The sequence below is a fragment of the Dipodomys spectabilis genome, unplaced genomic scaffold, assembly GCF_019054845.1.
Source record: "Dipodomys spectabilis isolate Male_0828 unplaced genomic scaffold, ASM1905484v1 ptg000125l, whole genome shotgun sequence".
NCBI classification, from domain to species: Eukaryota; Metazoa; Chordata; class Mammalia; order Rodentia; family Heteromyidae; genus Dipodomys; species Dipodomys spectabilis.
In genome coordinates, this window is record NW_024870802.1 from 16,029,210 (window position 1) to 16,050,844 (window position 21,635).

The 21,635-nt window shown below is 39.3% G+C and overlaps 1 protein-coding gene across 1 annotated transcript in view; it reads left to right on the plus strand.

The window, feature by feature from the left end:
* The first annotated feature begins 2,065 nt into the window (after positions 1-2,065).
* Tm9sf3 (transmembrane 9 superfamily member 3) overlaps positions 2,066-21,635 on the plus strand; it is a 64,234-nt gene continuing 44,664 nt past the window's right edge. The window contains exons 1-3 of the mRNA XM_042689562.1: positions 2,066-2,331; positions 12,875-13,070; positions 21,289-21,411. Coding sequence (XP_042545496.1) covers positions 2,236-2,331; positions 12,875-13,070; positions 21,289-21,411 — 415 coding nt within the window. The 5' untranslated portion in view covers positions 2,066-2,235. The remainder of the gene's footprint in view (positions 2,332-12,874; positions 13,071-21,288; positions 21,412-21,635) is intronic.

Consider the following 21,635-nt stretch of genomic DNA (forward strand, 5'->3'; position numbering starts at 1 on the left):
AAAAAGATATGTTAAGTTCCTGTCATCAGAAAAGGTCAGACAGTAGTACAGAATAGGAAATAGGAGCAGATCAACAATTATGACATAACATGCCAATGCTATTGGCATCTCAAAGAAGGGCTGCTTGGCTTCCTAAGGGCATTTTATATGCAAGATCTCTTTGTTGAGGTGGCAATTTGGACAGGTTTGGGAAGACAAGAATCAAGTAGATAAGGTAAAGCAAGATATTTGGGAAATACATGAGTCAAGGTAGAGCACAGAGACTGGTGGGAGGTAAAGCTGGAGAAACTGAGGCCTGCGTAAGGTACATGTTAACAGGTTAAGGAAGTCGGCCTTTATCCTTTAGCAAGGAACTCCTCTCCTGATTATATATGCTCACTGTATATACATGCTTACTGTAAAAAAAATCTAAACATTGACAGGTTTGTATGAAGCAGATGTTAACTGCACTGGTATTTTGCATAGTAATCTTTAGGATTTCTACAGGCAAACTAGCATTACCATTCAAAAGGGATGCATTCTCTCTATATTTTTCATGTGAGCATCTCTTGGGTATCATTTCATGTCAGTGCATGTAGATCTATTTCATTTTCAAAATGGCTGCATAGTAGGTAGTCCATTAACAGTATAAAGACTGATTATGGAATCAGGCTTCTTGGGTCTGGTCTTCCACCAAGCCACTTAACCTGTACTCCAGTTACCTCCTCTGTAATATGAACACACAAAAGAAGCTTGTTGCCTGGGGTTTTTGTGAGGAACAAGACAGTCAATACGTGTGAAAGAGTTCAGAATAGTGGCTGGCAGATGAAAACCTGAGTGGTGATTCTATTTCTTTACTCATCATTCAAGAGTGTTTTAACCAAGAGTGGTATCTGTTTTCTTTTTAGAAAGCACTCTGGCACCTTTGGGGACTGATAAAAACAGGAAAGATTGATATTCAGGACCTTGCTGGGGGACTGCGGTGATGTATGGTGAGATTGGCTGTTATTGGCAGAGGAAAGGAAAAAAAAAACTTCCTGGGGCTTTATTTTCTTGGTGGTTCTGGGGGTTGAACTCAGGGCCTCGTGTTGCATTGTGTCACGTGAGACATACCTACAGCCTTTTTCTGCACTGGTTCTTTTCGAGGTAGAGTCTCACTTTACACCCAGGTGGGTTTGAGGCTGCTATTCGACTTTGCTTTCCACAATCTCTAGGGATGCTCAGCACAGTGCCCATGTATTGATTGATATTGGAGTCTCACAAGCCTTTTCTTTTTTTTTTTTTTGCAGAGGCTAGCTTCAAACCACCCTATTTTCAAACCTCCCTCCCATCAGGCTTCAAGGAAAAGCTTGAGGCCACCCAGCCCAGGTTCAAGAACTTTTTTTTTTTTTTTGAGACCAAATGCAAAAAATCTGTGTGTCACTAATGGCTAGGAAGACAATCTCTACAGGTTCCACATTTTTGGTTTGGGGTTGTATAGATGGGGTGCTATATTTCTTCCGTTCATTTGACAAGACATTTTGGGGGGACTAAGTAAACATAGCAACAAGATCTGTGCCCTGGGCAGCTTGCCTCCCAGTGTATCTATGGCTGAGAATACGAGACCAACAAATAACACGTAGACCAATAAATGGACAAATCATTTCAGCCCAGTCCACAGTTTTGGACTGAGTACTCAGCGACTTAACTACGCTTCTCTAACTCGGCACGAGTTTCAGGCTCCCCCCGTAACGATGGTGACGGAGGCAGCAATCCATTCACCGCCGTCCACGTAGGGAGAGAGGCTGGAGAGGCGGCGGGTCAGACACCAGCCCCATGCGGCTCCTGGGAGCGGAGAAGAGCGATGCGCACGGACCACAACACCTGGAGGCGGCCGCGACTCCGAGGTCCCGGCCTGGCCCCCGCGAGGAGCCTGAGGCCCAGGGGCCGCAGACCCCCGAAGCGCAGCCGGCGCGACAGCCGGCGCGCACACACCCGCCGTCGACCGGCGGCAGTTGCGGCCCGCGTCACGAGGCACTTCCGGCGTGCGTCGGGGCGGCCGGATGACGTGGCTGAGTCAGAGGAAGAGGCTGGTGGGCCGGGGGGGCGGGGGAGGCTCGGGGCGGCGGTGACGGCGACGACGGCGGCAGCGGCGGCAGAGGAGGAGGCAGCGGCTGGGCCCGAGCCCCGTGCGTCTGTCCGCGTCCCGTGGATGCGAATCGGCCGCGGCGGAGGCGGAGTCGGTGGGCCGGCGCCGGGCCTGTGGGAGCGCGGAGGATGAGGCCGCTGCCGGGTGCTCCTGGCGTGGCGGCGGCCGCCGCGCTGTTGCTGCTGTTGCTGCCCCGGGCCCGAGCGGACGAGCACGAACACACGGTGAGGCGTCTCCGGCCCGTTCCCTGGCCGCCGCCCCGGTCGGCCCGCTGCAGCCCGGAGGCCTGCCCGTGGTCTTCTTCCGGTCGGGCCTGGCGGAGCAGGAACCGCGGGAGCTGGGAGGAGGCATTTCCGTGCGCTTTGGGGCAGGCCTCCCTCCGCGGCCCGGCGGCCCTCGGAGCCCTGGCCTCGGGTCCTGCCACGCCCCGGGGGCTGGGAGCTGGGATGGGGTGGGAGTGTGAGGAGACTCGGGTAGGACTGTTCCGGGCCTGGGGCCCGTGTCCCCGGGGAAGCGGTCGCTGTCGGGCTTCTGGGGCGAACGACACAGCAGAAGATGGATGCATCGCGGCCATCCGTCACTCGCCAACCAGGAAATACCCGCCACTTTACGGTCCGCGCCGATCTTTATTTACCCGTCTCCTCGCTGCCCAAACCGGATTAAAGCCGCCGTGTTCCTGACCCCGGGGAGACCAGTTACACGTGTGCAGGCTGCGAGCCTAAACGCATCTCTTCGCGAGGTCCTCCGTGTAACTTTGTCCTCATCCTTCCAGGCCCCCGGGTGATTTTCCACCTCGAGAGGGGGTATCATTAATGCAGCTTAGGATCCCAAAAGGTGTGGGTTGGGGGAAGGGGGGAGGAGTGTCAGGCCAGGCCTCGGCCTCTTCTCTTTTTGCAAGTGGTCTGAAGTTGATTGGCGGTTTATTTAATTGCATTTTCACATCAAAGCGTGGATGTTAACTACTCCTGGAGTGGTTTTCATTTAGAACTGTAACTCCACGGTTTCACCTTAATCGACTCGAGGAAGTCTGGATAGTCAAGCGGAATTAAGAAGGGTGCTTGGGGAATGATCCTTATTTTTTATTTTTTATGCCTTTACTTATCACTAGGGTTTTGTCTAGTTGTGTATGTACCAAGTCGGAAAGATTTGTTGAGATCTGTGTTTTAAGAACTGAGACAATCCCATATCTACTTAGTGGGTCTGGTTTTAGGTTTTATTTGTTATTAATACAACTTTATTCTGTTCCCTGGGTTAGTTGGACACTTACGTAAGCTAATAACTCTTAAACTTTTGAACAGTTTGCTTTCAGTCACTTCCAGAATTTTCTTGTCTGTAAAGCTGTACTTTTTATTCCCTTAAGACACAAATAGTGAATTGATAACATGTTCTGTGTTAAACTTGTGTCTTCAACCTTAAAATAATTTTGTTCAGAGGTTAAGTAGTCTTTGTTATTGTTTTTGTTTCCTGTCAGGTAACTTGTCTTTAGGTGTAAGATGGCCATAGGGTATACAGGAATATGTATGGATTGGGGTCATTACTTTCCAGTTTCCAATGGGTATCCTCTCAGTCAATGGTATTATTACTAATACTTTTTCTGATTTTTTTTTTTTTTTTTTTTTTGGGTCCGGTCGTGGGGCCTGAACTCTGGGCCTGGGCGCTGTCCCTCAGCTCCTCAGCTCTTCAGCTCAAGGCTAGCGCTCTACCACTTGAGCCACAGCGCCACTTCCCGCTTTTTTTCTTATGTGGTGCTGAGGAACCGAACCCAGGGCCTCATGCATGCAAGGCAAGCTCTCTACCACTGAGCCACCTTCCCAGCCCTCTGATTTTTTTTTTGTTTAACTTTGGAGAAGTTACTTTGTAAAATTCTGATCTTTCGTTTACCTATAGTTCCACTGTCTAGACATTCAAACTCAAGATATTCTTTATTGTGTTTTATACTCTTTCAAGTAGAGTTGACTATTTACATGAAATTCAATAAATCTAAAATATAAACACCAACTTTAATGAAACTTTATTGTTATGAAAGTCATTTTATCTTATTTTGTTTTGGGAATGCAACCCAGGTCTTCACAAACTGGACAAGCACCATACCACACTGGGAGCTACATGCACACTCAATGCCTCAAAGATATTAGTATTATTTGTTGGTCCTGGGCTTGAACTCAGAGTCTGGGTGCTGTTCCTGAGCTTTTTTGCTCAAGGCACCACAGCTCCACTTCCAGTTTTTAGGTGGCTAATTGGAGATCAGAGTCTCATTGCCTTTCCTGCCTGGTCTGGCTTCCAAAGATGATCCTCAGATGTCAGCTTCCTGAGTAACTAGGATTACAGGTGTGAGCCACCAGCACCTGGCTCCAAAAGATTATTAGATGTCAGAAAAGAAAATGTGCCATATATGTGGTGATTTCTGGACAAAAATTTAGAATCCATAATTATTTTGTTGCATGTCTGTGTTGATCTGCTTTCATGTGATTATCCTTTACTAATTAAGCAAGACTTATAGGAAGAATAACATTGATATGTATGAAGTTCAAATGAGTTTCATTTGTATTGTCTTTTGCTATTCACAGTCTTTTCCTTTTTCTAAGTTTTCTTGAAAATATTTTTTGAAAACTAGACATTCATCTTTGTCAAGGAACTACTAGAAGAGTAGTGAATGGTCAGGTGAATTCTTTTTTTTTTTTTTTTAAACATCAACAAGGCAGAAGTAACTAGTGAAGAAAGAATGATGGAGTAGGAGACAAATTGCCAAGGGAATGTTGCAGAGTGGGTGTTTAATAAATACTTGTAAATTGAATTATTAAAGAACAGCTTTCAGAAGCCAAAGCTTGTCCTTTAGATTCGCTTTCTGTGAAGATCATTTCTAGATAGAAATAATAAGTAGAATGGTTTATAGCAATATATGCTGGGGCACAGTTATAAGTGCTTTGTACATCTTAACGCACATTAAATGTATATTGATGACCTTGTATAGAGGGGTTAGGATGTAGCTTAGTTGCAGAGTGCTTGCTTACCATATATAAGGCTCAGAGTTTGAGCCCCAGTATTGCAGTAAGGTCAATTAACTAATAATATTGTGATATAAATAGTATTCTTTTTGTATGTGGTAAACTGGCCAGAGAGGTTGTCACTTGCATGAGGCCATACACAATAGATATATAAAAGTAGGTATAGGGGTGGCCTTTGGCAGAGTTAATAGTCTTCAGTCAAACTCAGCCTAGTCGAACTCCTCTCTCTTAAAAATAGATGTATAAAATAGTATCAGAATGAGTATTCATTGTTAGAATTTTCAAGTGGTTAAAGATACCTCTGATCTGGTTGGGTAGGTAGGTGTCCTCTTCCTCCCTCAGCAGTATATGTGTGTGTCCTCCCTTGAAGAAGCTGTGTACTTAAGAAAGGATGAGAATCTTCCTCAGTAGTGTAGGGCGGGCCATTATTGAGTCAAGGGCATATAAGTAGCTAAACTCTTTTGCCAGACCTTCCAAATAAGCTCCATTCTGGGTTTGGGTTTGCATTAAAGATGGATAGGCCCTCATAGATGGGCCACAAAGTATATTTGACCTGAACTCACAATGCTCTGCTGTTACTTTAATTCTTAAAAACATTATCTCCAATTAAAATATTGAAAAAAATTACCTTCAAATAAAAATTATGTACAGTTATCTTAATTTTTTTTTGTTGGTTGTGGGGTTTGAACTTTGGGCCTGGGCACTGTCCCTCAGCTCTTCAGTTCAAGGGGAACATCCCACCATTTGAGCCGCAGCGCCACTTCTGATTTTCTGGTAGTTAATTGGAGATCAGTGTCTCACTTTCCTGCCCAGGCTAGCTTTGAACATCGATCCTCAGCTCTCAGCCTCCTGAATAGCTAGGATTACAGGCATGAGATACCGTTGCCCTGCTGTTAGTTATTTTAATTCTTGAACAAGGAGTCCTGCCTTTTTTTTTTTTTTTTTTTTAAATTGATAGGGTCTCCATGTTGTCCAGGCTGGCTGCATTAAAAAAAAAAAAAAAAAATCATGTTACTCAGGGTCTTACCCCTTAAGGCCTAGCCTTAAGAGTCCTAGCCTCAAATTACTGACTGAGCTCAAATAATAGTTCTGCATAGCCAGTACTACAAGTGTGTGCTACTATCTTGCACTATAATTTTTATTTTGTATTGGGCTCCACAAATTATCTGGTCCTAAGAATGTGTAGTTACTATCTACCATTCCAGAACCCCCCACCCCCTTTTTCTCCCTTTTTTCTCTACCTACTGAATTAGGCATCAGTTAACTATATGACCCATATAGTATTCTTTATATGCTCATTCTGGTATGATTCTCAATAGATATCTAGAGAATTATATACACACCTAATATATGTGTGTGTGCTTTTAATTTATAAAATTGAATTGTGGATTATAGGACATTGCTTATTAAGACTAGAGGATATTTTTATTCACGAAGGTTTTAAAGTAATTGAATGTTCATGAAAAGATCTTTTTAGGCAATTGAAAGGTGTCTAGTGTGTGATTTGTGTCTGATCAAATCACAAGGACACATCTAGAGTTAAATTATCATGCCTTCTAAGATCCAAAGGACTCCATTCAAAAGTACTTCAGCAGTGTCTAACAACTGTAATCCTAGCTACTCAAGAGGTTGAGATCTGAGGATGTGGTTCAAAGCTAGTCCGGACAGGAACGTTTATGAGACTCATCTCCAGTTAACCACCAAAGGCCAGAAGTGGAGTTGTGGCTCAAGTGGTAGAGTGAGTAAAAAAGCTCAAGGACAACTCCCAGATACTGAGTTCAAGCCCCAGGACAAGCACATGTACACATATTGAGAAGCATGGATTTTTAGAAGTAGGGAGTTTTAAGTGATAGAAATGGGTCAGGATGTTGAGGTGTCATGTAGGCGTAAGAACTCCAACTCAAAAACAAGGCAGTTTACTTCATCAGGAGGGTGTGCCACCAACCAAAAAATCAAGCACAGAAAGTGCATGGGCTGCTCCCTTTTTATTCCCAACACAGCAAGCCCTGCCCCTGTGCTCAAATTGGTGGAGTTGAAGTTCACAGTCTGTTCATTAGGCTATTTTGAAGAGGGTAGGATGTCTTAATTACTCATACCCTTTGCAGATTGAACAACCTGAGATGTCCCTTAATTATACCCTCTGATACTTTCTTTACTTGCTGATACTGTCTTAGCAAGACCCAAGCTACTATGCTTGGAAATGCCATAATTTGGTGTCCTATTTTTGGCCACACTGAATGATAGACTAAAAGTTTATTTAGGTACAAAGCTATTTTAAGAGAAAACAGTTGTCTCAAGAGACTATTAAAAAATATAGTTCTAATTCCAGTGTGTTTTAAATGATTGAAGTCCGTTGAAACTATAATGAAATATTTCAGAAATGGATTTTGTTTTCTCTCATAATGTGTTTTAATGGTCATTTCCATTAAAATGAAGTATAGTATTTGGGTACCTCGAGATTCTGCTGGTCAGTATAATTTCTGATTTCTTTATTAAAATTTTACAGAATACCCCTCCCTCCACTTTCTTGCTAACACATAGAATATTTAATAAGAGTGGTCTAGGTTTGGTGACCTCTTGAGAAAAAGCCATGTCTAGGGATTAGAATACATTAATAGCTTCTTAGGAAAGATTTTTCTTTTAAGTCAGATTAGACTCAAATGGGGAGGAGGTTGTTCACCATTTAGTAACATCTTTAATTGTTTTGTACAACTGCTTTTTCATCTTTCTTTGATTTAATTTGGCTCATTGATTAATGACACTGAATGGGAGTCAGAGAAAATAGTCTATACTTGTAATTTTTTTTTTTCCGCCATGGGGCTGAACTCAGGGCATGGGCACTGTCCCTGAACTCTTTTGCTCAAGACTAGTGCTCTACTACTTTGAGCCACAGCTCCATTTCTGGTTTTCTGGGGTTAATTGGCAATAAGTCTTGTGGACTTTATTGAGCGGGCTGGCTTTGAACTGCAGGTCTCATATCTCAACCCCTTGAGTAGCTATGAATATAGGCATGAACCACCAGTGCTTGGCCTATACTTGTAAATTTGATACTAATTAATTAAATAATAGGAAAATTATATGTATACATGTACATGTATATACACATGTGTATATATACACACATATACACTCATATACATGCATACTTATATACGTGTGTGTGTGTGTGTGTGTGAAAGACAGGATCTTACTAGGTGGCCCAGACTGGCCTAAAACTAGCTATGTAAACAGAACTGTCCACAAACTCACCTTCCTTCTGCCTCAAAACTACCGAGTGCTGAGATTACAAGTTTGTGAGCTACCATGCCCTGTGAGAGAATTGTTGTACTTGGTATAGTACACTTATTCTCAGGGACAATCAAGGTTAGAGATGAAAAGTAAACACTTTGGTCCTAGTAGTTAACATATGTATATAAAAATAATCAGTTAAACCTGTTGAAATTGTTTTAGGAAGAAGGTAGAGAAATGAGGGAGAAATCCTGGGAAGGGACTTGCTTGGGGCACAATGAATGTATGGAAAGGTCAAAACAAACCCCTCTGTACAAGTAAAATATGTTAATCAATCTTTAAAAAGTTGAAATTTTAAGTTTGTTTTATTTTGATTATAGTCTACATAAAAAGGAGCAGTATAAAGATTATTTCTAATTGCTATTTCAGTCCTCAGAAAGAATTTTAGACTACATGATGATAATATACTTTATTGTAGTTCTTGTCTCATCTACTCGATCTTCTGCCAGTGTATTATGGTTGGTAACTGTTGTCCTATGTTCCGTGTGTGTAAAATAAATACTCTTTTACAAATCTTCTAAAAGAAATAGCCGGGTGCTGGTGGCTCACGCCTGAAATCCTCGCTACTAAGGAAGCTGAGATCTGAGGATTCCAGTTTAAAGCCAGCCCCAAAGGAAAGTCCATGAGACTTATCTCCAATAAACCAGCAGGGAAAAAAAAAAAAAAAAAAACCAGAAGTGGTGTTGAAGTTCAAGTGGTAGAACGCTAGCCTTGAGCTGAAGAGCTGAAGGACAGCGCCCAGGCCCACAGTTAAAGCCCCACGACCAACCAAAAAAAAAAGTTAAAAAACTTACAAGGGATATGTGTAGAAAAAATATATTTTCTAGAGATACAAGACAGTTCTGCAGACTCAACAAGATTCATGACCAAGTTCTGGTTAATAGGTACTCTCATGCACCCCTTGTTACTTCTCATGTCTCTGATGAAATACTCCTATAATCATTGCACATGCCACTTAATGCAAATACGTTAAAACTTTTACTAAGTAATCAATGAACCTTATATTTCAGCATTTCTTCACTGTTTTCCCATCTTAAATCCCATATTATATATTTGTCATGTACATTGTGTTATGCAGAGAATGTTTTGCCTTGGTACACAGGTTTCAATTCTAATACTACTTTTAGTCAGGGATATTGGTTGTTTTAGAGCATTGGTTATTTTGTTTTTGGACAGGGTCTTGCTATGATAGTCTAGGCCAACTTCAAGCCCAGACTGGCCTTGAACTCAGTATTATCCTGCTTCAGCCTCTTGAGTGCCTGTACCACTGTCCCTGGCTTGCACACTGTTTTCAGAATACTGAAGGTATATAGCAAAAAAGGAACACTTGGATTAGTGCTTCATGGTCTTGAGCATTGGGACAGGTGCATAATGACTTAATATTTATTATCCTCCCCAAATGAAAAGAATATTATGAATATATGGCTATTTAATATTCAGACCTGTATTTTAATACTTCATACATGATTCAGACCTTTATTCATATATAATTATTATCTGTAGTTGTTTTTCTGAACTCACTTGAAGCAGCTTATGATTTTCTTTCTTTTTTCTTTCTTTTTTGCCAGTCATGGGGCCTGAGCTCTGGGCCTGGGTGCTGTCTCTCAGCTCTTCTGCTCAAAGCTAGGGCTCTACCACTTGAGCCACAGCCCCACTTTTGGTTTCCTGGTGGTTTATTGGAGATAAGAGTCTCAACCATGGGGCTGGGACTCTCAGATCTCAGCCTTCTGAGTAGATAGGATTACAGGTGTGAGCCACCAGCACAGTCTTATCTGTTACCTCAATCCTTTCTTCTCTATTGTTAATCATTTGCTTATTTATTCTACTTAGAGGAAAGGAGAATATCTTGTCTTTATATCCTTAGTACGTGATCTAATGCTTGGTAGATGTCTTGTGTTTTTGATAAATGACATTCCTTGAGGACCTATATAATGTCTTATATAAACAATGAGATATTATGTTTGAGGATAAAAAGACAGATCTAAGTTGTGGTGGTATTTGATAAGTTTTGGTTGAAAATGTTAATGATTAGTTCCAGTTAGAAGACTAGAGTTAAAGATTTATGTGGATTAGTTGGTAGCTTCCTTTTTCATGCTTTGTAGCAGCCTGCTTTAACTTATTCAGTGTACATCTTCCCTTGAGCGATCAGTACTTCGAAAAGCTTTATTTATTTGGTGCTGGTCCTGCAGCTTGAAATCAGGGTCTAGATACTATCTCTGAGCTTCTTTTGCTCAAGGGTGGCACTCGTCTACATTAGCCACAGCTCTACTTCTGGCTTTTTTTTTTTTTTTAAGTAGTTTAATTGGAGTCTCTTCAACTTTCTTGCCTGGGTTCACTTTGAATTGCAGTCCTCAAATCCAGCCTCCTGAGTAGCTAGGATTATAGGCATGAGCTGCTGGAGTCCAGCTCCAGTACGTCTTGTTCAAAGCAGAATCTTCTGTTATAAAAATAGTTGTTGGCACTTAGCAAATAATGGTTCAGTAGATTAACTTCTGCACTACTGCTTGATTTAAATGTATCCTTGGATGTCTTCAGTTAATATTACCAAGTAGAATTTCTAGTTTTAAAATTAGCCTAAGTAATTGGTTTTCATAGAATCATTTAGGATTTTAAACTTGTGAAGATCTTAGAAATCTTTGACAGAGTCTACACTTGGACTGTGAAAAGGTGAAGTCAGCTATTTAAGTCATTGAACAACAGTTCGTATATATCTATATGCAGTATTCACTGATAGGTAGAGCCATAAATTATTCAATAATTGTATATAATACATACTATCTGATAACACATGGAATTTTGGCTTGAATGGGCTTATGGTAGTTTCATAGTATATATGTTTTTTCTTTGTTCTTCTAGTCATTTTTTTCATATCTAGTACTTTGAACCAGTGGCTATGCAGTAACTAGAAGGTAGAGGGGATTTTACTTATGTATCCTGGCAATGTTAGTTTCTTAGAGGGGAAGGTATCTAACAATTACCATCTGGATAAGACATTTTTTGTGTTTTTTGTTTTTGTTGGTCATGGGGCTTGAACTCTGGGCCTGGGCACTGGCTCTTCAGCTCAAGGCTAGTGCTCTACCACTTGAGCTACAGCGCCACTTACGGTTTTCTGGTGGTTTATTGGAGATAATGTAGGGGCTGGGAAGGTGGCTCAGTGGTAGAGCGCTTGCCTTGCATGCATGAGGCCCTGGGTTTGATTCCTCAGCACCACATGAGCAAAAAGAAAAAAGCTGGAAGTGGCTCTGTGGCTCAAGTGGTAGAGCGCTAGCCTTGAGCTGAAGAGCTGAGGGACAGCGCCCAAGCACAGAGTTCAGGCCCCACGACTGGACCAAAAAAAAAAAAAAAAAGAAAAGAGTCTCATGTATTTTCCTGCCTGAGCTGACTTTGAACTGTGATCCTCAGATCTCAGCCTCCTGAGTTGCTAGGATTACAGGCGTGAGCTACTGGTGCCCTTTAGTTGTTGGTTTTGTTTCTTTCCTTGTCTCTGTTAGCCTGTTGAATTACATTGATTTTGCATTTTTACCACTTACTGTTTATCTGTATTAATAATATTAATGTGAATTAGGAACATATTATTATGAGCTATTTTTTTAGATGTTATTTTCTATAAATTAACATTTAGAAAAACCGCAATCATACTGGGCACTGGTGGCTCATGTTATAATCCCAGCTATCTCTTATTTCCAATTAACTACAGGAAAACCTGAAGTGCTGCTCTGATTCAAGTGGTAGCCTTGAGCAAAGAGTTCAGGGATAGTCCAGGCCCTGAGCTTTGGTTACAAAAAGAAAAAGTGAATCCTGAGACCAGAATCAGAATATAATTTAAAAATTCACAAAGTTTGATTTTAAGGTGTGGACATAGATTATCAGAATGCAAATACAAACACACACACACACACACATATATATTCCTTCTCCCCCCCCCCCCCCCCGCCCCCCCCATGGTCCATCTATGAGCTTTGGTGCTTCTTTTGGCTCAAGGCTAATACTCTACAACTTGAGCCATAGCACCACTTCTGGCTTTTTCTGTTTATGTGGTACTGAGGAATTGAAACCAGGGCTTCGTGAATGCTAGGCAGGCGCTCTACCACTGAGCCACATTCCCAGCCCCTAGATATTTTGTGTGTGTGTGTGTGTCTGTGTCTGTGTGTGTCTCTGTGTGTGTGTGTGTGTGTCTGTGTCTGTGTGTGTCTGTGTGTGTCTGTGTGTGTGCGCCCCTGAGGTGCTTTGCTCAAGGCTAGTTACCACCTCTGGCTTTTTGATGGTTTATTGGAGTTAAGAATCTCATGGCTTTGAACTCCCATCCTCAGATCTTAGCCTCCTGAATAGTAAGGATTACTGGCATGAGCCACCAGTACCCTGCTAGCTTATATTTCTTGAGCACAGAAAATACACCTTTATTTTGAATAGATAATAAATATTCTCTTATTTGAGTTAATTAAAAAGTACATATTATTTGCCTTTTTTGTTTCAGTATCAAGATAAAGAGGAAGTTGTCTTGTGGATGAATACTGTTGGGCCTTACCATAATCGCCAAGAAACATATAAGTACTTTTCACTTCCATTCTGTGTTGGGTCAAAAAAAAGTATCAGCCATTACCATGAAACTCTAGGAGAAGCACTTCAAGGAGTGGAGTTGGAATTTAGTGGTCTGGATATTAAATTTAAAGGTAAGTCTGTCTTAATAGTCTCTACAGTCTATTACATAAGTAATAGATTATAGGCTAGGTTTTTGTAACTTCACACTATTGACATTGAGGCCTGGAATTTTTTTTGTAGGGTGTTAACAAAGCAAATTTTTAATAAAGTTATCTAAACTATATCTGAGAAGTGTTTTCTAGTTAACTCTGTAGTTGATTATACATGTGGACAGGAGAGCCTTCATAGATTCCTGGTGAAGTCATTTCTGGAATTGTAATGGGCTGTATGTTTACATTTTAACTATGTAAATCAAATTCAGATTTGTACCATTGGATTTGGCATGTATTTATCAATACTGTATCAATTTACCCTCTTAACAACTATATATTTAATATATATTTATTAAATGTATCAATATATTAAATATAAATATATAAAATATGTATTTAAATATCTTGTCAAATGTGAAGAGAGAATTCTTATCTGTTTATAATTGAATCTTAACAGGTTTTGTGAATGTGTGTATACTTTTTATGTTCCTCAGGGAAGTGTGTCAGTGTATATTTCCTGCATAGATATTTTCAGTATGTACCATGAGCTAAAGTTTGAGAAACTGAAAATTTTGAGTACCTTACTTACATTAGTAATAGGGATGGATTTCATTATGTTATATTTTCACACATTTATAATGTACTCTAAGTAAACTCACCCTCTCCATCATTCTTCCCCTATTATTCTTCTTTCTCAAAAAAGTTTCAACAAGTTTCACTGTTCTGTTTTTATAGGCTTTACAGGATCTTTGCTTATATGTCTTGTTTACTGAAAAGAGCATGGATTTTATAGTCAAATTCTAAATTTCAGTCCTATTTTATTGTATAGATTTTAGTAAAGTTGTTTACTCCAGTGTTTACTTCATTGTGTAATATGAATTAGTAATTGTCTTTGATTTTTTTTTAAGTATATTTTGGAGACAAGGATTTGAAATGAGATATAATTAACAATATTAAATTTGAATTGTTTAATTATATTTTTAAAGTTTTTTTTGCTATTGTTTTTGAAAATGGGTCTACATAAGCATATACACACATACATGCATGCACATATAGTCCTTCTAATAATGTCCCTTGGGACTTAATTATGAAGTTAAGTTGTAAATTTAAACCACAAGTTATGTGGCCTATAATTTTATTAGTTACTGTAAATATGCCCTGAAGCTTGGGCTTTAATTTAATAAGGTAATTGAAATATTTAATCACAAAGAAGAAACTTAAATTAGTATTTATTTACTTAAACTATTTATTCACCTACTTTCTCCTTTGCATTTGGTTGAAAATTGTAGTTAAAGAACAATCACCAAAAGAGTAAGCAGAAAACCCCAAGTCCTACTAAGGCTGCATCAGATTTTGAAATCCTCACTGCTATTTTCTGAAGAAGAGTACTTATTCAGAATATTTATCTATCTATTTATTTATTTATTTTGCCAGTCCTGGGGCTGAACTTGGGGCCTGGGTGTTGTCCTCGAGCTTTTTTTTTTTTGCTCAGGGTTATTAGCACTCTACTACTTGAGCTACAGTGCCACTTCTGCCTTTTTCTGAATAGATTAGTGGAGCTAAGAGTCTCATGACCTTTCCTGCCCAGGCTGTCTTTGAACTGAGATCCTCAAATCTCAGCCTCTTGAGTAGCTAGAATTACAGATGTGAGCCACCTATGCCTAGTGAGAATGTTTAACCTTTACCCTTGTTAGTTACTTGAGGCTGAGATGAAGAAATTGTTAAATCTAGAGGAAAGTAGTTCAAAAAAGTAGGACTTAATGCTAGGTGCTGGTGGCTCATGCCTGTAATCCTTACTACTTAGAATGCTGAGTTTTGAGGATTACAATTCAAAGCTAGCCCAGGCAGGAAAGTCCATGAGACTCTTGTCACCAGTTAATCACCAGAAAACTGGAAATGGAGCTGTGACTCAAAGTGGTAGAGTTGCTAGCCTTGAGCAGAAGAGCTCTGTGACAGAGCCCATGCCCTGAGTTCAAGCCCCATGACTGGCAAAAAAAAAAGGGGCACTTTGTCATATTCGATGTGTGCCCCTGGTCTCTGTCTGTGTTACATCCTATCTCATTAAAAAAATCACAGTGTACATGGTTAAAAAGTGAAAAAGGAGGGAATTTGTATTTCTTTTCAGACTAAGCTACAGATCTTTAGATTGAAAGAGGAACTAGCTAGGTAGTTAAGTGGTTCTTTGGAGACTTATTAACTCTATACCTTCAGCATGGATATACTGCTAAAAACAATTGCTGAATTAAGTGGTCCAGGTAAAATAGTAAATGCTGATTAGATGGTTCTTTCTCTTCTACTGGAGACTTTTGCTGCTCTCTTCAAGGATAAAGTTGATTATGCTTTGAAAAGTGTTTTTGATTGCTACTTGGTGCTGTTCCTAGGGTTTGACCATGAGTCTTTACCTGAAAAATCACTAAAAATACAGAAGGGAAAGGTCAGGGAGCATTGGCTCAAGTGGTAGAACACCTGCCTCGGAAGCCTGAAGCCTTGAGCTTGAGTTCAAATGCTAGTACAAATCAATTAAAAAAAAATGGAGATCTCTTCTCCATTGACTGATCTAGTTTTTGTCCCATCTTTTCTGTCTGTCTGTCTGTCTGTCTGTCTGTCTGTCTGTCTGTCTGTCTGTCTGTCTGTCTGTCTGTCTGTCTGTCTGTCTGTCTATCTATCTATCTATCTATCTATCTATCTATCTATCTATCTACCTATCTATCTATCTACCTACCTATCTACCTACCTATCTACCTACCTATCTACCTACCTATCTATCTACCTATCTACCTATCTACCTATCTACCTATCTACCTATCTACCTACCTACCTACCTACCTACCTACCTACCTACCTACCTACCTACCTACCTATCTATCTATCTATCTATCTATCTATCTATCTATCTATCTATCTATCTTTCTACCTATCGCCTGTTGGCTTGAAATTCAGGACCTGGGCAGTGTCTCTGAGCTTTTTTTGGCTCAAGGCTAGTGCTCTACCACTTGAGCCACAACATCACTTCCTGCTTTTACTGTGTATGTGGTACTGAGGAAGGGAACCCAGAGCTTCATGCATGCCAAGCAAGCACTCTACCACTGAGCAATAGTCCCAGTCCCTGATTTAATTCTTTACTGACTTTAAGTAAGTTTTAGGTGAGAGAAGAAATATTTTTGCTAAAATCTGTTTTGTTAAATTGGAAGTATAGGAATGTAATAGAATATTTTATCTTGGTTTTAACCCCAAGTCTCTTAGCCAGACGAAATAATTTTTTTGATTTTTGTATTTTTTTTTTTGGTCGGTCGTGGGGCTTGAACTCTGGGCCTGGGCGCTGTCCCTCAGCTCTTCAGCTCAAGGCGAGCACTCTACCACTTGAGCTACAGCGCCACTTCTGGTTTTCTGGTGGTTTATTGGAGATAGGAGTCTCCTGCCTGGGCTGGCTTTAAGCTGCGATCCTCAGATCTCAGCCTCCTGAGTAGCTAGGATTACAAGCATGAGCCACCAGCGCCTGGCTGATTTTTGTATTTTTGCACACTTTTAGTTATGATTATTTTAACACATGCCAACCAGTTTGATAAGTATTTTTTTTCTGTCCTTATTTGTGCCACTCCTACCATTGTTTTCCTCCTGATTGAAAACTTTTTGTTAGTTTTCAAAGAAATGCATACTTTTTTTCTTTCTGATTTTTAACAGTGATATAGCTTCACTGTATAAAATTTAGAAGGTACAAAAAATATAAATATCACTTGGATATAAGTACTATTAGCATTTTAGTATATTTTCTTCAATTTTTTCCTTCCTTTCTGTGTTCTTTGCATTCATCCACATTGTTCTAAAATACATGAAAGTCCAGTCATTAACATTTTTCTTCTTAATCTTGTTTGTTTTGTGCCAGTACTGGAGCTTAAACTCAGGGCCTTCTATTCTTTGTCAGCTTTTTCATTTGCAACTGTGCTCTACTACTTGAGTTGTGCCTCCAGTTCAATATTCCATATTATATGATTTTTGAAAAAGAAGTTTAATCTATTATTATGTACTTATTATGTGCCAGTGTTCTAAGCATTTCTTAACTTATTTATGTATAGTGTTTGTCCTAACTTTTTTCTCTTAACATTTTATGACTTACTCCTTACATCATTCCCCTTCGAAAAGTACATAGTATTTTTTAACTTGAATACTGTCATTTTTCTCCATTCACACACTCTTGAGATATTTTGCTTTCTCCTTCCTTCCTCTTTTCCTTTTTTTTATTTTGCTATTAGAAATTACCATAGCTCAAGGATAGCGCCTAGGCTCTGATGGGGTATGGGGTTCAAGCCCCAGTCTGGCGCCCTCCCTCCCCTACCCCCCCCCCCCAAAAAAAAGAAAAAGAAAACATTTGGCTACCCTTACACCTAATATTTTAGTATACCTCTGAATCTCTCATTCCTATAAATTCTGGGAATTACTAAATCAAATTCAAATTGTATTTTGCACAAATTATAAAAGCAAGTAACAAGCCGGGCGCTGGTGGCTCACGTCTGTAATCCTAGCTACTCAGGAGGCTGAGATCTGAGGATCGCGGTTCAAAGCCAGCCCGGGCAGGAAAGATTGTGAGACCCCTATCTCCAATAAACCACCAGAAAACCGGAAGTGGCACTGTAGCTCAAGTGGTAGAGCGCTCGCCTTGAGCTGAAGAGCTGAGGGACAGCGCCCAGGCCCAGAGTTCAAGCCCCACAACAGACCAAAAAAAAAAAAAAAAAAAGGTAACATTTTTAAGCCTGTTCTTAATACATCTTACCAAACCTAAAAAAATCTAAAAATCTAAATCTAAAAAAAGTTGCATAGCTTATACCATTGATTATTAATCAATACTCTTTTATATAGTTTTAAAATTAACTCCGACTATACCAGTTTTTCTAGTCTTTGTTTTCCTTGAATTAATTTGGCAGTTGCTGAATGCATAATTGCAATCCAGCATTGTGGTAAGCTCTGGAAATATAAAATTCAGCCAGGAGCTGTGACTTGGGTTCTATTGACTCTGAAATTATACACTTAATTTTATATGAATCTGCAGTTGAGAGCAAGGGAAATGTGACTTTCATCAGATTCTCAAAGAACGATCAAGACAGGGACATTTAAGAACATTGTCAATACATTGGCACTTTCAGTTCTTAAACCAGCTCTGGGAAAGAATTAGCACAGTTGTTTTGGTTCACACTTGAAGGAACTGCAGTTCACAGAAGTTAAATGACTTGCCTTTAATTGCTTAGTTAGCAAGTAGCATAGCTCAGACTAAAATTCATTTGTGTCCATTTCTTTATAAATATGACTAGTTATTGTGACTGTCAAATACTGTTGAATTTGAGATGGAGACATTCTGATTGTCAATTTAGTGATGCTGTCAAAAGAGAAGGTAAGCAAAGCAGGATGACTTGATACATTCTTAGACAACTCCTAACTATTACTACAGCCTTTTCTCATTGCTCAGTGCCTGTCATACTAGTGTGGCATTACTGGGAATTGATGACAGATGTATTGGTTTCTGGAATATGACCAAATCTTCCCTTCTGTTTGTAAAATACATACTAACATTTACCACTTCACCATTCTGCTTTAAAACTGTTTACATTGGTAAAATGTTAATTGCATCTTTTCCAGAGTTCATATATGTCTTTTATGTGAAAATGATACCCAATTGTAATTTTGAAGCAGTGATTTCTCATGATAGATTTGCAAATTGTTTTCCTGATACATGGCCTACTGCTAATGATTTGACATATTCATACACATTGTATTAGTTATCTTCAAAGCAGTAACCTCCTGAGAGAAGTAATGTTTCGGTTGGGCAAGCAGGCTTTTTTGTATTTGCCTACATGCCTGAAAAGGAATCTCATTAAAATGCAGCCAACCAATGTCCTTTCTACAGCCTGTCATGATGCTTTTCCCTTTTGCTACATTTTATTTTAGATTTTATGATCAGGGAAAGATAGCCTTCAAGACCTCTTTTGTCATTTTCTTCTGAGAGATTCTGCTAAAAAACTTCACTTGTTTATGTTGACATTTCTTTATCTGCACATGTGCACTCATGCACATACTGCTACACAAATGCATGTGTATGTACTTACTATACTATAATAAACAATAATTTTTCTTTGCCAAATAAGTGGAAAATTAAAGTTTTTTATTTGTAGTATAGGTACTACAATGTAGGGTACTAAGCAAGCATAGCTGATGGTAAAAAGAATATAATTTTCAAGGCCATATGGTGTTTTCTCAGGAGCTCAGATACTGGTCTGAGGTAGAGTGGTTCAGGCATACATGGCATAGGGAGCCTGGAGAGAAAGCCATGGGACTTAAAAGAAAGGGACAACACTGTGGGTTGGTGAATCAGGGACTGCTCTATAGGAGAGAGGGTCTGGGGATAGGAAAAACTGAGAGAACTTTCAGGCAGAGTTAACAACCTGAGCAAAAATGTCCAGAGGCCAAGAGAGCATAGGATGTGTAGGAGTTTCAGGTAGTTGAGTTGGGTTAGAGAGAACAGACTGAAGATATTAGATCTATTGAGAAACTGTCAAACTAGAGTACAGGCTATGCAGCATCTTTTAAAAGCTTTGTACACGTAAGTGTCATGTTAAGGACCATTATCAACATTTCTTTTTATTAATAACAAGGAATCCAGAGATAGCTGTGGGGTGTTCCTGTTGCCCTCTGAGACTGTCCACTTAAAGCTGATGTTTCCCTTGGTACATTATTACTCAACGGAAGTCTTTTTTGGGGACTTTTTATTGACAGTTCTTCTATAGCTCTTGGTGTAGAAATGCTTATTAGCAATCTCATTTCCTAACTCTTGTTTCACTGTTCAGCCTCAGTTTTTCCCATTAAGAAAGTCCTAAATTCCCCCAAGGGACTGAAAGAAAATCTGCTTGAGAGTCACTGTTGGTAGACAAAGCTGTTTTCTTCATTTTCTTCTGCTAAAAAACTTCACTTGTTTATGTTGACATTTCTTTAAGATGAGTAAGATGAGTATTTCCCTGTCCTCCTTCTTTTTGGTGATATGCATTCTTTGCTGACTTATGGGAAATCTGTTTTCCTTCTCCCAAGGGATGGAGTGTATGTTGTAGAATGTGGAATTATAACTTAGATTTTGATTTTTTATAGGAATAATGCTATGGCTATTACTCAGGAGACTGTGATCTGGGGATATTGGTTCAAAGCCAACCATGGGCAGAGAAGTTTGGGAAATTCTTACGTTCAGTTAGCTACCAAAAAGCTGGAAGTAGGGTTGTGGCTCAAGGGGTAGAGCACCAGTCTTGAGCGAAAAAGACAAATGAGAGCAAGTATATGAGTTCAGACCCAGTACTGGCACAAAATAAAGCTATTAAGTAACTATTAAATTTATGATTTAGCTATAGTTTATATTTAAGAAATTTTAATTAGTATTTAAAAAGTTTAATACTTCTTTGGGAAAAATTGCATTTTAGAGTCAAAATAACCAGCATGTAAGAAAACAAAAGTCTGTGCTTTCTTTTTTATTGTTATGATTGATTTGCTTAAGTAACATATCAAAAGTTTATAATTCTTTTGATTAATATCTAGAGTATTTGCAAATTGTTAGGATAGTCTTTGGGATAGTCTTTTGTTTGAAACATAAGCACATATTTGAAGCATTAGGTGTATAAATTAGGGAACATTGAACAGTTATACTAGTTTTTGAAAGCAGTCAAGTGAAAATGACTCATCTTAGGGAACTTCTGGGTTATTCACTTGTTTATTAATCTTTACTTATTAAGTAGTTGTGCCAAAGGGTTACAGTTCCATGAGTATATTGCTTCTTGATCAAAAATCACCCCTTCCAGCTGTCTCCCCTATTTTCCCCATTCTATCCCTACCCTCAGGTCACATAGTTCAAGTGTTTACATAATGTATATTGGCTTGGCTTTTTGTGGGGGAGGCGGGGGAAGGAGTGCTGCTGCTGGTTCTAGAGCTTAAATTTAGGGCCTGGTGCTGTCCCTGAGCTTTTTGTGCTCAAGGCTAGTGTTCTACCACTTGGGTGAGTAATTGGAGATAAGAGTCTCACATACTCCTAAGTATCTAGGATTACAGTCATGAGCTGCTAGTGCCTGGCCAGATTTAATTGTTATGAATAGAAATTTTAATTTCAGAAAATGTTGGCTTTTTTCTTGTTTCTGCAAACCTATGAGCTAAACTGCGTTTTTATTTTATATAGATGATGTGATGCCAGCCACTTACTGTGAAATTGATTTAGATAAGGAAAAAAGAGATGCATTTGTTTATGCTATCAAAAATCACTACTGGTACCAGATGTACATAGATGACTTACCAATATGGGGTAAGTGAATATTATATGTTATATATATGGTTTGGTAAACATGATGTTTGTTACAGTGATGGTATACTGGATCATGACGTTAATATGTTTTCACTATTTTCCACAGTATGATTTTAAAAACCATTTTTTAAGGATACCTGTTTCTTAAAGCATTTTTCATATTGCTAAACTTTACATGAAACTCCTTCAAAGTAGAACTTTTATATAGTGTAAATTTTATTTAT